This window comes from Xiphias gladius, chromosome 18 (genome assembly GCF_016859285.1).
Source record: "Xiphias gladius isolate SHS-SW01 ecotype Sanya breed wild chromosome 18, ASM1685928v1, whole genome shotgun sequence".
Lineage (NCBI taxonomy): Eukaryota > Metazoa > Chordata > Actinopteri > Istiophoriformes > Xiphiidae > Xiphias > Xiphias gladius.
In genome coordinates this window covers 4968959-4986318 of record NC_053417.1, presented here as the reverse complement: position 1 = coordinate 4986318, position 17360 = coordinate 4968959, and the positions used below count along the sequence as shown (strand labels likewise).

The following is a 17360-nucleotide window of genomic DNA, read 5'->3' as shown; positions in this document are numbered from 1 at the left end:
ACATGTCACATAAGAGGTTGTTAAGGCTGTCCGTCATTTAAGCTTCCTACGACAATGACTTGTTCCTGGCTGAGTTGATTGGTAGCTTTCTTTTCCTACATGGTTAGATAAATGGCAGTTAGAAATCATTCAGCCCTACAAGGAGTGACGCTGGTGGGGGCATGTTGTTTCAGGTAGGTGAAACTAGACTAGCTTGAATAATACTGTATATTCATGAGTTTGAAGACTCATCAGATGCCAAAATACTGCACGGTGGATTTGTAATACAATGAGGAAGGGTTTCACAACTAACTGATCATGGCGACAATCATTTTATCCTCCCTCTGGACAATTGTGAAGTATTTGTGAAGTACCATACAAAATATCAAAGAAACCATCAGGAAGCCTTGCACTGGCAATAACTAAATTTTAAAAAAGGCATTGTGAGTGACAGGGACTGGGAGAGATGGGTTGTAACCTGACAAAAAAAAATCTCGTAATGATACAAATATAGCCTACCCAAGACACCTGTGGAGACACTCGCTCAGCAGCAGTCCTGGGTGTTTATGTGCCATAGGGGAACTTTACCTTTTATTAAAAACGCATCTTTTTTTTAAAAGGCCTAGTAGTTAATGGATGTGTTATACTTGCAGCAGCCTCAATTAGAACGGTACTATGCCCTTATCAGAGCCAAAAGGTCAGTTGGCAGCAGTTCAGAAGGTGATGCAAAATGACACTTTTTTTATCATTAGAGTGTATAAAACCTCAGAATGATAAAATCCTAAAAGGAGGACTGTCGGGACACCAAGAAAGTTTATTATAGGAATGGACACAGGTTTAAATTGGCCAGACTGATTTATTGGTCTAGCTCTACTTTTAAAATTATATTTCCAGCCAACGGTAGCTACAGCACGTCCAAATGTACTGTTCAAATGTTTGAACTCAAATTCATTTGCAAATTTATATTAGTACTGCACATAAAAGTCTTATTGTGCAATTTTCAGTCATTCATTTCTGAGTCCTACTTTCTTCTGTTTCTATTTTTTTATTGTGGACCAGAGAGGACAGAAACATGAACTTCATTGTAAAGAACAACGTGTGATCGTCAGAAAGCTTTAAATCTTGAATCTCTACCTTTCCTCTTGCCTGTGCTCTCTGTTGTACATAATAGTGTCTCTCCTAATTACATCTTCCAGCTGTGGTGCACATGGAAACAGGCAGCACAGACTACTATTCATCACATCTGTTTACGTTGCCTAGACTGAAGGAAATGCTCATGCACCACTTCTCCCTGTCTTTACTGGTTGGAGCCCAGTAACTTCACAGGATGCCCTTGCATCCATAACCAGTCCCAGACATTATCACCAGGACGTCAAGACCAGCCTGGGTAAGGAGTTAGACAGCTGTGCTCTCCAGCTGTGGTCTGTGTAACTCATTTAAAGCCCGGATGATTTGGTATAATATTTGTCTGAAAAAGTTGCACCTTATAGGCTCTCGAAAGTACCAAAGAGCTTTTCTGTTCAGAAACTACCAGACTTGTTAGTAAAGGTAGAAACGTTTACTTTTAGGAGGGCAAAAGGGATAAAAACCTAAAAACTTGGAACAGAGCAGTTTGGATTGCCAGGTGCAGAGATGATGCACTCCCTGTCATTTTCTTCACACAGCTCTTTGGCTTTTTGTAGTCTTTTCAGAGGGACAAATGCACTCAGTCTTCTTGTCATCACGTTTCCAACTAAAACACTTCCTTGGCATTTTTCTATAGCCTTGTCTGCCAGACTTTTTGTTCTGATGACAGTGTTCAGTGACAGCGCTTTTAGACTTCAGTGAAGCCAAAAATTATTATTATTTATTAAGGATTAATCATAGCCGGACCTGAAGGTTTTCCTCCTTCTAAAGGTCCTTGCCAAATGTGACAGTGTCAGTCCCTTGTAACAGGCAGTTAACTTTGATAAGTAATGTTTTACAATAACATCAAGAAACACTGCGCCAACATCTTCTGTCCCATTTTCCCTTTCTGACTAACAATAGCCTGTGCCATGCTCCTTTTGTGTTTATTTCCTGTCAAGATTTTGTGCTTTGAAAATAAAATGAATATTTAGGACTCCACCATGATGTTTCTTGTGCGTTATTAATGGAGTGACGACCAGACTACCTCCAGGAGAGACATATTTGGCTGTCCAAAGAATCAAGCATTCAAAAATAAATAAATTGATAGTTCTCCAGTTACTAACTTAATTTATAAACATCTTTAACTTCAGAATGCGCACAGAAGGGGGGTAGAAAACAAAACACGTAGTCATAATGTCATGACAGCTTAATTCTGGACATCTAGTGCCTAGAGAGGAAGAACAGTGCTTGGAAACCAGTCCAAATACTGTTAAATGGTGTTTTGCACTTGCATTTTCAAACCTTTTTACCACATTCCTGTCATCGTCCTAGCCTGTTGGCTCCAGCTAGCTAACAAGTCACACTGAAGTCCACTGAGAAATGGCAGCTAGTGGCAATTATAATGCTAACTGAGACTATACGCAAAGTTAGCTCTGCATTATTTATCAATAATGATATTGATATTCTAGTAATAATGTTAGCATGTATCACAAACCTACTTCTATTTCCTCAAAATACAATAGACACTGGATATAGATGTGTTACATTATTGCAAAAATACATTTTCGATTCAGTGTAGACAGGCAAAGCTTCACTCACATCAAACTGTGCTATTACAGGAGTATAAGTATTATTTATCAGCCATATACCCATATGCCCAAAGAAGATGCAGCACACCTGGTTTTATTTTTTCTACTCTAAGAAACTGTAATAACGTGACACATTTTCCATCCAAAGCCATCAGGCTGAAGCTCTAGCAGCTGTCATCAAGCCCAAACGGGAACTCTAAACGCACCACAAACTGATCATATAGGGTATTGATTATATAGAGTCTCACAAGCATTTGCACAATCCATTTAACAGCCATAAACACACTGTAAACGTGTGAGCTGTCTTACTCACCAGCTTCTGCACAGAAATATCCACCACCTTCCACTACATTGCATCATATAAAATCCAAGTTCAGACAAAATCACTGGAGCTAATACTACTTCTGCACTCTCAGCTAACCGGGAGGTATCCTTGTTCAGATGGTGAGTACCCATTACATCTGAGATTTGTGCAGTTTAAAGCACAAAAACAACTTTTCCTGTTAATCTACCCCTCTACCCAAGCTCTCAGTCATTTTGGTATGTTTTCTACCCCAACTGTGCACCTCCATCTTACTGAAGACATTGCTGTAAACCCCATCTACACCATGGCCGCTGAGAATTCTTGACTGTTGTGGATTAACATCTAGTAACCAGACAGTGTGACCAGTAAATAACCAATAAAATCAAATAAAAACCTTTTCAGTACAGACCAAGCAGATTTAACTTCAAACATGTTTAATATTTGCAAGTATCTGAAAGTCCACATCAACTAATGGTAGGCGGAGAGAGACACTTTCAAATTTAGCTCCATTAGCCACAGTGAAACTATGGCCTGTGGGTCTGAGGGAGAGCTACAGGGGAAAGAAGAGAGGAAAATGGAACCAAATCCACACCGAAAATAATGAGATGAGGAGAAATCACACATGACAGTCTGACAGGGGAAGAGAAATGATGTTGGAAGTCATTTTTAATAACATCATGTGGGGGAATGTAGCTCTACTGTATTGTCTGTTATTGTAGGCTGAATATGTTAAAGACCTTAACACAGTCAGAGAAATCTGGTCAGGGTTTTAAAACTCCTGGCTCAGCCTTATGAAACATAGTTTTCCTGTTTTTCCAGCAACACAAGCAGCAGGAATTGTGAGGCTGATGAAGTATATTTCATCGTGTTTAAATCAGGATTTAAATTTGTTATATTAGTACATGAACAACTGGTATTTTTAATTTGACTAAGTATGTGATTTTGTTGGCAAGTGGCTGTGGTATAACAAGATAATACCTTCCTAGATCCCTATCATTGACGTCTTAGTTAAAGGTTCCAAGAAGACATAATCCAGGTCATAATTTCTTTACTGGCTTTTAGGTTGAAGAATGTAAATTTAATTCCCTCCCCTTAAATAACAAAGAAGTTCAACCGGCCTTGTGTCTCCACTGAGGCAGTGTACGAGGGGTGAGTGGCCACAGGATGTTGTGGGATTCATTCTAAAGATAGAGTGGGTCTATACAGGTTCAGAGGCAGGCTTAATTCCCTCCCCGGTCATTTTTCTACTGTCCAACACACTGAAGCCCAGCCAACCTTCTGTCCTGACCTTTCGTCAGCCTTCACTTATACCTCAGTCTTGCCCTTGTTCTTTACTGTCTCTCTCCACTCTTGTATTTTGTCAGCTTGTTGTCACCCCTTCATAGCTCTGACCTTCTTCAGGTCATTTTCCAGCACAAGAGGAGAGCAGAACGCCATTCATTATGTCTTACTGCTTTCCTTGCTGTAAAGAAGCACAGCTAATACTGCTGTACAAAAATGTATGGAACAATAAAAATACAATAACATATATCTCCCAGTTTAAAAAAAAAAAGAAATAAATAAATATTTTTTATCTACGGTTCAATACCAAAGTAGACCAGAAAATTATTTATTCTCTAAAGCAATAATGACAGACAAAACAAACAATTTTCTGTTACCAGCATTTCAGTGCATATCCAGAGACAGTAAAGATTTCATACATACCAGGATCCGATTTGGAGAACGTGTCCACATCCAGAAGACTCCTGTGGACACAGCAAAAGTGCAGGTAAAAACGGATTCTTTCAACCCTTTTTTTATTATTTTGAGATAATTTATTCATTCATTAACATTTTATCTCTTTTGTTCTGTGCTCTCCTGAGTGTTTCTGTAAGTCTCTGTAAGTTAGGTCAGGGGCAGATTTTAATTGCTCCTCAAATTATTGTGTGAAACTAACCATCTGAAAATATTTTGCTGCCAACCTTCTCCCTGAAATGCAAGCCACGATAAGCCAAATGAAATACCCTACACTAGGTTACTTTTCAAAGCCTGATGAAGACCTTCAGGAAGACGAAGATAAGGATGTAATAATAAACAAGTGATTCACTTGATGTTCCTGCATGAACTCCATACTGTAAGCAATGCCTGCCTAACTATGAAAGGGACTGATTTCCCCTGACATATACTGTTTTTACAGCTATAAGAGCCCAAAATGTTAATACCAATATGGGTGTGAACAGATTTCACATTTTCGCATAGTTGCATACATGAGGTTGGTGAGGCACACTGAGTTCAATGCACTGCTTAAGTAATAAACTCTGAAAACCTCATCATGAAATACCATCGATGTGATCAGTAAATAAGCTTTAGCAAAAATGTACATGTTCTGTTACCAGGGAATCTGGGGGTTTGGTAGAATTGGAACATGTCCATGTGAAAAATATAGTGTGACTGACTTCAGCACTGACCATTAGATTGAGTGAAGCGAAGTCTCCGTGTTGTGGAAGATTGAATTTTAGGTGAATCCTGCTCATTTTTGATGATAAGAAGTCTGAGTGGTCATTTGGTTGTAATCGGGTTATGATCGATCACAACCTGATTTCAACTAGTGACATGGGCGTGATTGTAGATCATATAAAGTGTCCAGGTTCGGTTACAATAGCACAGGCTTTATGTATGAGATCATTTATGATAATGTCTATGGTAAGAGGCCACGTAATCAAAACTTAAAATAAGAATACAATTCATCTGGATTAAAATTTCATCTGATACTTTTTTCCCTAAAACTCAGCCATGTTAGGTACTGACTTTGTAAACAACTGGATCAATTTTGAATACAGAGAAATATTTAAAATGGATGGAACTTTGACGGAAAAATGGCCTTTTCTGTGGGACTTTAGGAAAAAAGAATTTTGTATCTGGAACACACAGTTCAACATTATTGACCAAATTGTGAAAGTGGTTGCTGTAGCTCCTCCATGGGATCCATCGAGTTGAACTTTGATGCCAGAGTAGTTAGAGAGACTTTGGACAAACTGTATATCGACCAAGTTCGGCTGCTGCAGGTGTCTCTGAGATCCAGAAACTTTAAATGTGGAAATTCTCCTTCTTGCAAAGAGGTAGATGACAAGATCGGTCATGTGTGTAGGACAAAAATAAAGCTAAAGACAACCGCCAGTTAGCTTAGCTTTAGCATACAGACTGGAAACGGGGGGGGGGGGCTCGCCTGGCTCTGTCAAAAGGTTAAATGAAAACAATACTCTGCCTACCAGCACCTCTAAAGCTCATTACAGAGAGTTATGTATTGGACCATTTAGTCTACTTAGTCCCCTGTTATTAGACGATTTAGTCCCACACATAGTCCCCCCGTAAAAACACAACTTGTCATTTCTACATTTCAGTTTTTACACAGATTAAACAGACGATTTATAACAGGTTTATTAGTGAGCTCTAAAGGTGCTGGTAGGTTGATTTTGTTACTCGCACAGAATCCGGCAAGCTGCTTCCTTCTGCCTCCAGTCTTTATAGTAAGCTAAGATAATCAGCTGCTGGCTGCAACATTTGTTATTATATAACCAACGATCTTACAAAAACCCAATCATTCAAGCCAAAAAGGATGTAAAAATACCATAAATTACAACACACTGTGCAAAACCATGATGTAAACTCGACAAATGCTTAGATGCCTAAATATAATTTTAGCTATTTTGAATATTTTGGGGGGGAAATGAAAACACAAAGAACTTCATCATCTATATCCTCATCTGGGCTCAGTCCCCCTCCCAGGTTTGGGCTGTTTAACTCAGGTGTCTGGCCACTTCAATTCTGGCTGATCCCAGGAGGGACCATACAGGAGCAACAGTCATTCATTATTCAGGAGCAGATCAGAAAGACAGTCAGGACAACGCCAGGAAGGCAGGCAGGCTGACACTGACTGGGTTTTACTGCTCAATCAGCCAGTCAGTCGGTAAGCAGAGCAGCCAACCGTTCAGCTAAGGCGGCCTGCCACCAGACCTCAAACTCAGGTACATCTACGTGCTGTTTTGTTTCAGGGTTATAGATTTAACTCTATTAATGTATTTCGGCGCATTTCTGCTGCATTTACCGTCGGTAGTTCTACATTTTGTGTTAAACATGAAACGCAGTAGGTAAGCTACAGCACAACCTGATGTGCTCCACACACAAACAAAAAAAGACCCCGTCAACATCGACAGTCAGCCATGCATGCCCGTGAGTATCAGTGGTAGTCACCTGGGGGCTGGACAGAAAGCAGGAGAGTAAAGGATTTTTAATCACTTTAATGCATATTGGAGGCAGGTGATGGGATTAACCAGTTACCTGAGAGCAAAGGGCATCAGAAAGGAAGGGTCACACACGGGAGAGAAAGCACTTAAACGCATTGAGGGGTCTGCAAACAAGCACCTGCACCTAGACCACCTGATTGTGAGTGTCTGAGATAGATAGATAGATAGATAGATAGATAGATTTACACGAATGCATTGATCTAAGATGTTAGTGTCCCCAGAAGAAGAAAAAATAACTCTCAATGTTGACATTGACCTGAAATATATCTACATGTATATATATATATGAGAGTTAGACCTTACCTGCACGACACCGTAACTTCTATTTTAGTTGCAGGGACTCTGGTGTTGAGAGGGTCGAATTCCCCTATTGATGCCATCATCTCGACTCAAGAGATCAAGCCTCCGAAAAAGAAAGAGGAGCCAAAGAACTGATCACTCACAATAGGACCGCGATTGCAGTAAATCCATTGTCGAGATCTTCCACTGGTTTTTCCGCCTCTGGAGCAGAGAGCCGCGGAGGAGCGAAGGAGGAAGAGATCGAGGCTGACAGACTGGAGGAGAGAAAGAAAGCGAGGGAGAGAGAGAGAGAGAGAGAGAGAGGAAGGGGGTGGGGGGCGAGGCGGTGAAAGTTGTGAGGCAGATTTAAAGTTCATCCATCCTTCAACGCGTTCACGGCGCGCTCCCCGCGTCTGTCCGGTGCCGAGGAGGAGGAGGAGGAGAGCGCAGCCAACCGGAGGCACCGGCAACAACACGGTGCTCTCTCCCACTCTCTCTCCCGCCCCCCCCGTGTGTGTGTGTGTGTGTGTGTGTGTGTGTCATTTATTCAGTTACATGTTCTCACCTCTAACTTAGGCTATTACCGACACAGTTCATGGAATATTTTTCTAGGCTTAAATGTGCACGTTAGTCACTTCCTTCGACGAAGCAGCTTTCTGTATTTCAGTATTAACCTGAACCTCGGGCCCCTTCTCTCCTCCTTCTGTCTCTGCCATCCCCCTGAGGTGAAATTTCTCCTTCTGTGCCAAAATGCAATGATGGACTGTGAGCATTGTCTTGCTCTGTGGCACCGATAAATAGCTTAATCTGAAGTTGTTGTTTTTTAAATGCATTTTTTTTTTTTTTTTTTTTTTTTGTGATAAATATGCCTCTCAAAGGCAAGCGTAGATTAGCCAAGGGGTCAACTTCCCAGCGGGGCCCAGACACTTGGGGCCCCAGAATTCCCAGGTTTACTTCATATCATTTGGCTCTACATAAGTTGATCAGTAGCAAATTTGTTAGAACTGTGCACCACTGAAGTATCAGCTCTCACTTTTGAGAAGCTGGTGCCAGCGACTATTTGACATTTTTGCTTAGAAATAACCCAAACAATCAAAATTGTTGCCAATTTCTTCTTTTTTTTTTTTTTTTTAACCAACATATGTTTAATCAGCTAATCATTTCAGCTCTAGGGCGCTGGTTGGTTTCTGTTGCCCGGGGAAAAAATGAAACTGACATATATAGTGGGGATCAGTAGTGGCCCGACAACAAATTTTTTACCCCAGGGCCCCTCAACTCCGGGGGCCATGTTTAAATGCTGTGCAACAATAAGATGGTTTATTTGTTACTGGGTCACTGAATATTTGAGGTAATTGTGCTATGTCTCCAAAGTTCACTTAAAATGAAATGAAAAGCAGATGCAGTGACACTTTATAATAAGGGCAGAAAACATTAAGCGATGGCCCAGTAATGCTCGAGTCACTGATTTAATGCATGAATAAATGAAGGATGTATACATCCTCTTTCTTATGGTAATGTTTAGGTGCTCACAGCTCTTTGTTAAGATTATGGAAAGATTGTGGTCTTGGACAAACGCTGATTGAGTATTGTTGAAGTCAACAGTGACTTGAAGCACAAGACAGGACATGTTTACTTTATGAATATTAAAAAGAATCCTCAGTCTTTGCCTGACCAACAAAACCTGGTCAGAACGTAATTTCTGCGGGACTGCAGGGCCGCAGGATTATGTAATAACGCCGGACATTCCTTAGTTAATACTGTACAGTCGCATCCCATTCGTGGGAAAGTGGTCTCAGACTTTTGGATGCCAATGTAAAAAGAAATTACAAATACAAAAGAACTGACTTGCTCCAAGGAAAGTTAGGTAAGGCATACAGTGAAGCTGCCATGTACAGTATAATCTACAGTCTGCAATGTACTTATTTGTGAATTGGAAGTGGAAAAAATAGTCGAGAATAAATAAGGAGTGGCGGGTGGTGTTGGGGGGGGGTGTCAATAGGGGCCCAACAACAATCTGACTTATTGCATATGTAGGAAACAAAAGTACTAAAAGCCTGTCGAGGACTAATTCAGCTTTGGAATCCCTGAACAGGAAACACCATCCCATCCTAATTTATGCTTCCCCTCTCTAACACTCAGGCTGCGACTGTACGTATTGCTCACCTTGCAACATCAAAAGGGACGATTACATCATATACTGCACATATTCACTAGAGCAGGTAATCAAACAGCCAGGCTGGCATACCCATGATCAATTAGCTCAACAGAAGAAACAAGCTGTCATCTTCTAATGAGATGTCTGCGCTTCTAAATCTGGAAGGACTACTGAGTAATTCTCTATAAATCAGCTCTCCTGGGAGCATCATGACACACTCTTTAAAGCCTCCCACTGAGACCTCGTCACCCAAATTACATTTCTAAGCTTCTGTGAAAAATAGCTGTGTTTTGAAATATTGTATTTTTGGAAAACGAGCTAAAAAGGGTCTTTGAGAGCCAGAAAAAAGGAACGACGAGCGGGCGAAATATCTCGCAAGGACAAGAGGAAAAGTGTTAAACCAAAAGGCATGTTAATGTTTAGTCAGAGATTAAAAGGTGATGGAAGAGGTCCAACGAAAAAGCTTTGAGAGGAATACACCAAAGAGACCATGGCAGCTCAATCTCCTGTAAAACATACAGGTCGAATCATTATGTGTCCAAAATAGACCCTTCTATGGATTGGTTCAGAGGTAATGGAAAGTGAGCGTGACTGTATCAGTTCTCCTTTAGCCTTGTCACACACAAGAAATGACAAATAGACATTACTACTAGCTACGTCTCCCCCTTTCTCTCCCTCGCACGCTCTCATTCTCTGTCTCGCTCTGTCTGTAAGTGTGTTCGTGTGTGTGTGTGTGTGTGTGTGTGTGTGGGCAGATCCACTCAATTTTGCAGCTGATCACGCAGAAATTGAAATTTTTCATGGACAGCAGGAGAAATGGGGAGTGAGGCAGAAATGGGGGGAAAGGAAGATGGAAGGAGAATTGGAGCCAGATGAAGAAAATGTGAGACCAAAGGAAAAAAGGGGAGTAAATGAAAGACCAGAGTGAGAGACAGAAGAGAAAGTCTAGTTATTTACCCAATTTCCACCCTCCTGTCCTTGGATGATCTATAGGAGGATGTGTGATTGGATGAAAAATTGGACAGAGGCTTGGAGCGTGTGTGTCTTTGTGTGTGTGCGGAGTGGCGGGTAATTATCCAAAGAGGAGAAATCCTTTTTAGTTTCCATTTCACTGCAGAGCAAAGCAGGTGTCTGACAAATACTAAAAGCCTCCAGCATTAATGTCAACAGAAAAAAAAAACGACATATCCCTCATTTGTTGATTCTCCTCAGGTATTTTTACCTTCTCCTTGTTCCATTCCTTATTGCACTGGCTCTCCCATTTGAGGTCACTGTGCTCCTCAGAGAGAAGCGGTGATAAATAATGGGTCGGGGATCTAATCTTATTTATTGCTTTAGTACAAATAAATTAGTCTTACATTTCTGTATATTTGTGGTTCTTAAATTAGAGAATCTATTCCAAGTTTGCTTGAGCTTTTTTGTTTCCTCCCACATCCAAAGGCCCAAAATATAGATGTTGATTTATTCAAATGAAGATAATATATTTATGAAGATAAGATATATATTTTGTGTTCTGCCCGCAGATTTGCAATGCGAGCGCACAGTTTACTGTTAACTTTGTGTTGTTTTTGCTGATTAGCAAATGTTGTCGTGCTAACATGCTAAACTACTACACTCAGTATCAACGTATTTGGGACTTGCCAAATACGTCGACCTGACGTAGGTCAACCACATATCATCATTATATATAATACATTATACATAATCATTTTCTATTAACATAAAATGTTTCCTACAAACCGATTTGCTGTTGCAGTTTAGTTTAATGTAACTGGGTTACATTTAAAATGACTAATTTGACTAACATGACTCTACCTTGGTCTTATGTAATCCATGACAATTTACAATTTACAATTTAATACATTTTGAAATTCACGCTGATTCCAGTACTTCGTTACAGACTGTATAGACCTGCACATAGGACTCCTGTAAACAACAGCTTGTCTCATTTCTGTTGCGCTCACAATTCTCTCCGATTACGATACGACGACGAGTCTGAGTGTGCTCAGTGATACGCTCCCATGCTGTAGAACTGTGTGACTCAGTGTAGAAAAGAGCTGTGGAAGTAATGGAGGTAGCTGTAAAACATGAAGAGCAATGAAATTAAAAAGAAGTTAATTTAAAGGAATTATAAAAGAAACCCATAAAATGGACCATGCAGTGCTCCTTATTTCAAAAATGTTTTTTTCTGAAAGAGTAGATGAATAAACCGGCCTCAGCTTAAGTGGTGTGTCTCTGTGTGTATCTGGCCTCGCAAAATATGACCATTTCCAATTTCCGGTTCAAATCGCACTTTGAAATGCCTTTGATGATGTGACAGCATATTTGATTTGCAAGGCCTGTGTCCGAATGCCCCGAACACAGCACAAGCACTGCCAACATGCAGCCTGTGATCAGCTGGACCAGCACTCTGGAGAAGAGACAACTGGAACAACAGATCAGCACACTGCATGTTCAATAAAGAGAGAAAGAGAAAGAGAGTTATTGAAGCTTTGAGACAACCATCGCATTCTCAGCCACAAAGGAGGTAATATACTGGTGGCGGATTCTCAGTTATTGTTTCTCAGTTAGAGTTTCAGGGTCGCGTTCAGAGTGGGGCCTGAATTCTGATGATCTTACCACACGTTTTACTCTACATGTCCCTGTTCCTCAATGGAAACAAGAAGCAGAAGTCCAAAACCCCCACACAGCGAGTCACTCTCGCAGAGTTATTTCATGCTTATTGGAAAATGTACTTTGAAGCTGAATTTCCAAACGCCGAGCTGTAAGAATGACAGTGAAATAATTAAAAAGAGCAGAATGCCCATAGCAGAAGAAAGTAGTTGTAACTGTAGTAGGAAAACAAGTCCATTGAAATAGAGCAGTCCGTACTGTAACTGTACCAGGTTTGACAGAATGCTCCCCTCTAGTGTTCAATCTATAACATTGCAACTCAACTATTTTGCATAGAAATTGGACTGACCTCAAATATTGGCTTTTAAAATATTCTATTAACATATTCATGTGCATCCTCTCATGTTGGAGGATACCCATTGATATTTCAATTAATTCCTACGATCATGTCTTATATATAAATATACAATAACCTGTAGATGCATTTACAGTATTTATTTGTTACATGTGTCTAGTTTTGTTAACTCTCAAAAATCTAAAATGTAAATACTCTTCCTAAAACATGCATGTTTTATTCAGATTCTAAATGCAAATCAACTGTTCCATAAGCATGTCAGAGCTCCAAGCTGTTCCTGAAAAGCACTGGGTTACTCGTACAGTCATAAGAGCTTGCCTTATTCCTACTCACAGAAGCTCAATAGCATCATATATTATCAGCAGGAATTAATGAACAGCCTTTTCCTCTTTGGTCTACTAACTAATCTTCGACTCTACCTTTATCATGTCCACTCCATGAATGATGATATGTAAATGCAACACATAAACATCCCTGCATAGAATAAGATGAGAAAATTGGAAACTACATAAGCGACAATAACTTTCACTTCAAGGAAATCCAATTGTTGGTCTGTACAACATGGATACACACATTTACACTTAATGTTTACTGACATCGTCCTGTTTCCATCACTGGCTCAGCCATGCCCGTCTGCCATCGCTCAGACGGCAGCGATTGGAGCCACGCATTTTATTTTTCTACCGGTTTAATTTTGGAGCAGTGGATGACAACAAGGCCGCAAAGTAGCCCATAAATCTGCTGCGTGCACTGGACTCAAAGGGAAACTGGAGGGTAACGGGGTACAGAAGTGGGGGGGGGGGTCAATAGGGGCCCAACAGCCAATTTTTGCCCCATGACTGAATGGCATCACATAAAATTGCTGCTGATGCACTCACTCAGGAAGCCAATAGAAACCATCACTATTTGATTTACTTCAAGCAGCAACTAAATCAATCAAAGTACACCGCGCTGATTTTCTCAAACATAAACAACAGAATGGGGATTCTTTATTGTTCTGTTTGTTTCATTTTTGCTTCGTATTGACGGGATTTCAACACACAACATGGTTCTCAGACAATCAGATTTGTCAAGTTTCTGAAAAATGTATTCATCATCCTTTTCAGCACCATTGGGGATATTTTAATTTTTTCTTATTGTCAACGAATTGAATGAAAAACCAAAACCAACAATGACCTGATCTTACTAACAAGTATTGCATGTGTATCCAAAGCCTGATACATCTTATTTCTTGGTGCCATAGAGTTCTATTGTTGTCTACTAATCTTAAAAAAACACACCAGAGAGCCGCACTGTTGCACCAGGCTGACATGTTCCTTCATTACAATGAACAGAGGCATTGTTGTTTATTCTGACCCAATTCCACATACACCATTGTGGTGCTGTAAATACTCACTAGTATCTATTAATGCTCAGCTGAAAATAGTCCCCAACAAATGCACTATTTATTCTTGTTTGAGTCATATTTAAGTGAATATGAATACAATGAGCCTTTTCCTTGACTGTTATGAGCTGTTTTTAGAAATGTGTACCGTAAAAATTTCAGAGCTTGTCGACTCTTAATTTCTAAGATGGAGCATTACTGGGAAACCAGGAATTTTACATTCCACACTTGCATTTCACTCATATTCCAACAGATGGCCACCTTAGACTGGAAGTACTCTGAGCTGAGACGGAAACAAGGGTGGAAATACTGTGTGTTAACCACACATGCAGCAAAATCTAAAAATGTGTAATGTAGAATTCAAATAATATGGTAATAAGGGACAAATAAATATCACACATGAACACATACACAGCCTTGTGGTACTATATTCGTGAGGGACCGGTCTTTGACTTTATGCATTCCCTAGCCCCTTCCTCTAACCTTAACCATCACCACTAAATGCCTAACGCCCTCAAACAGCCATCTAAACTTGTGGGATCCGGCATTTTGGTCCCCACAGAGCTGCCGGACCCCACAAATACAGTGGGCTCCCAATTTTCTCTGACCCAACAAATGTAGTTGTTGGGTTGTGTTGTGTAGTTGTAGATGTAAAAAAAAAAAAAAAAAAAAAAAAAGCCCACACAAACACCTCTAACTCTCGTGAGATGGTTTCCAGCTGCGTGACGCTGACATGGTGTTGCCCTCAAATCGGCTCGCACCGCCTGACTATTTTAAAACACACACACACACACACACACACACACACACACACACACATGCGTGCAGTCATGCAGACATTACACAAAATTCACAACTCCTCTCTCTCCCTCTCTCTCTCTCTCTCTCTCTGAAAACACCTCTCCTTCCTCAAAAGGTGTACCCTCTCTGAGCACGAGTCTATTTTCTCCCACTGACACGTCCTCACTTCAGCAGCCACACTGCCCCTTCCGCTCTCCCCCTGCCAATTTCAGCACACGCACGTACGCACATGCTCACACATGACACCGGCACGCACACCGCATGCGGGGGGGTGCGCGCGCACGCATGCCCAGCTTGTCAACACCCCTGCTGCTGCTAACAGATGACAGGAGGCCTCGGGATGAAGAAAGATAGTCCGAGTGCAGTGGAAGCAGAGGGCAAAAAAAATACGTGTTTGTTTAGACAGCAGCCAGATGTGCCACGTGTGTTCTGAGCGTTCAGTGCAGCCAGAAGTTATGACAGAAGAGACCGAACCGAGTGCATTATTAATCAGATTACTGTGTGTATTGTCAAGCACGTGGAAACATTCATGTGCTTTTGACCTCCGCTGCCTGCTTATTTTGTCAAAATGCAAATATAACCTGCTTGAAAACCGAATTTGGCTCCTGTAGTGATCATCAGATGCAACAGTCTTTGTCCGTTCCCCCTCTCAAACATACACTCTCTCACGGACCACGGACTTGACCTAGTTTTCCATGAATATGCTAGCTTGAGGGCAGATGTGTTGCTCCCCAGAGTGAGTAACAGAGCTTTTAATGGATAGAAAATGAAGGCTTCAATAGTTAAGGTAACATCTGGCCCCGAAGGAAGCAGACCTCGTGAATAGAGAACACAGGGAGGTGGGTGCTGTAAAGCACTCTGCTGCCGAGCAGTACTTTTTTGTGTTTGCGTGTTTACATGCTGTAGTGTGAAGCTAAAAGGAAACGGGAGCCCATGTGAATGGCTCGAATTTTACCACGCCAGGAGCGCAGGTCATTTTGGTGTCTCAGTTGGTCCGCCACTTTGGTCCAGACGGAAAAAAATCCCGGCAACTGTTTGATGCATCTCTCTGAAATTTGGCGGAGACAGTCATGCTCCCCAGAGGATGAATCCAAACGACTTTGGTGATTCCCAGACTTTACCTCTGGCACCACCAGCAGACTGGAAAGGACATGAAGACTGAAAATTGAACTGCTTTTCATGTTTATCACATGTAGAACAATATATATATATATATATATATATATATATATATATACATTGCTTTGATTTTTTTTTACGTGTGATAATTTAAAAAGGAAAAAGCTGTACCCACACTGAAATTTCAAAGCTCCCAAGATTTTATTTATGCAGATTTTATATTTTATTTTTTTGTCCCGGAACCTGGATATTCACCCTATTCCTTTTTTTTGCAAGGGAACAAATTTGACCTTCTCTGAGTGCCACACTTTTCTGCTAATTTAGAATTCTACTCCACATCACTTCAGAGGCAAATATTGCGCCCTTTTTTTTTTCTTCTTTTTTTTTTTTATACCGAAATACGTTCACGTGACGGGAACTGGATGGGCCGCCTACCAGTTCATTCGCAAGCGATGGTTTTGCACGTGAAACATACGAACCGTTTATAAAATATGACATTTCGGGGGATTACTCGAATTTTCATCATCGCACTTACGGTTAATTAGGGGGGGATATGAAAGGACTGGAGCGTCCTGATTTCTGTCCACGCCCGACTCTGCTCTTTCCACTCGGCGGGTCCTTCGCTCATTCATCATCCACACGTGAGGGACTATTTTCTGGTCTAATCTCAGATTCAAGGTGAGCAGAAGTCCCCCCCCCACCCCCGCCCTCTTCCCGCGCGCTGCCGCCGCTGCTGCTGCTGCGCCCGCGTACGTGAACGCGTTCCTCCGCTGTCATCAGCAGCCTACAACATCAGCATCTTCCGGGGGGGGCGCGCAGAGGAACGGGAGGAGGAGGACGGAGAAAGAGGGCGAGAGAACGAGTGAGAGAGAGAGAGAGAGAGAGAGGAGACATACCGGATAAAGGCTACGAGAAAAACCATGATGATAATGGAGTCGAGGCGGTGGAGGATGTCGGATTTACGAGAAAGGACTGTTGAAATTTGACAGAGGGCTCGCGTTGAAAACCTCTTCTCGATTCCTTTTTTTTTTTTTTTTTTTCTTTCCCCCCATTTGATCGTGTTCGATTCCTACACGCTGCGTGGACACTGAAGGCGGGCGGAGGAAGGGGAGCACCCCACGGATGCCTCGGAAGGTACAAACGGGGTCCACCGCTGGCGCTACAGGCGACAAAACGCATCTCGTCTCACGGATGGTAATAAAGGACATCCCGAAGAAAGCTCCATGCTGATGGATGAGGCTGAAAAACGGCTTTAGCCCCCCTCCGACTATGAAATAAAGAAATCCTATTTTGATGGGTTTTTTTTTTTTTTTTTTTTAATCATTCATGGTGTAGCCCCGAGGAAACGAGCCTTAGACAGCAATGTTGAATCACTGGTCTCGGTAAATTATT

General features: G+C 41.3%; 1 protein-coding gene across 1 annotated transcript in view; it reads right to left on the bottom strand.

The window, feature by feature from the left end:
- The window catches only part of LOC120803919 (copine-9-like), a 79317-nt gene extending 71675 nt beyond the window's left edge, over positions 1-7642 (bottom strand). The window contains exons 1-2 of the mRNA XM_040152956.1: positions 7566-7642; positions 4684-4724 (exon numbers count right to left, since the gene is read on the bottom strand). Of these exons, the coding sequence (XP_040008890.1) occupies positions 4684-4724; positions 7566-7642 (118 nt within the window). The remainder of the gene's footprint in view (positions 1-4683; positions 4725-7565) is intronic.
- Between the last annotated feature and the right edge of the window lie 9718 nt (positions 7643-17360).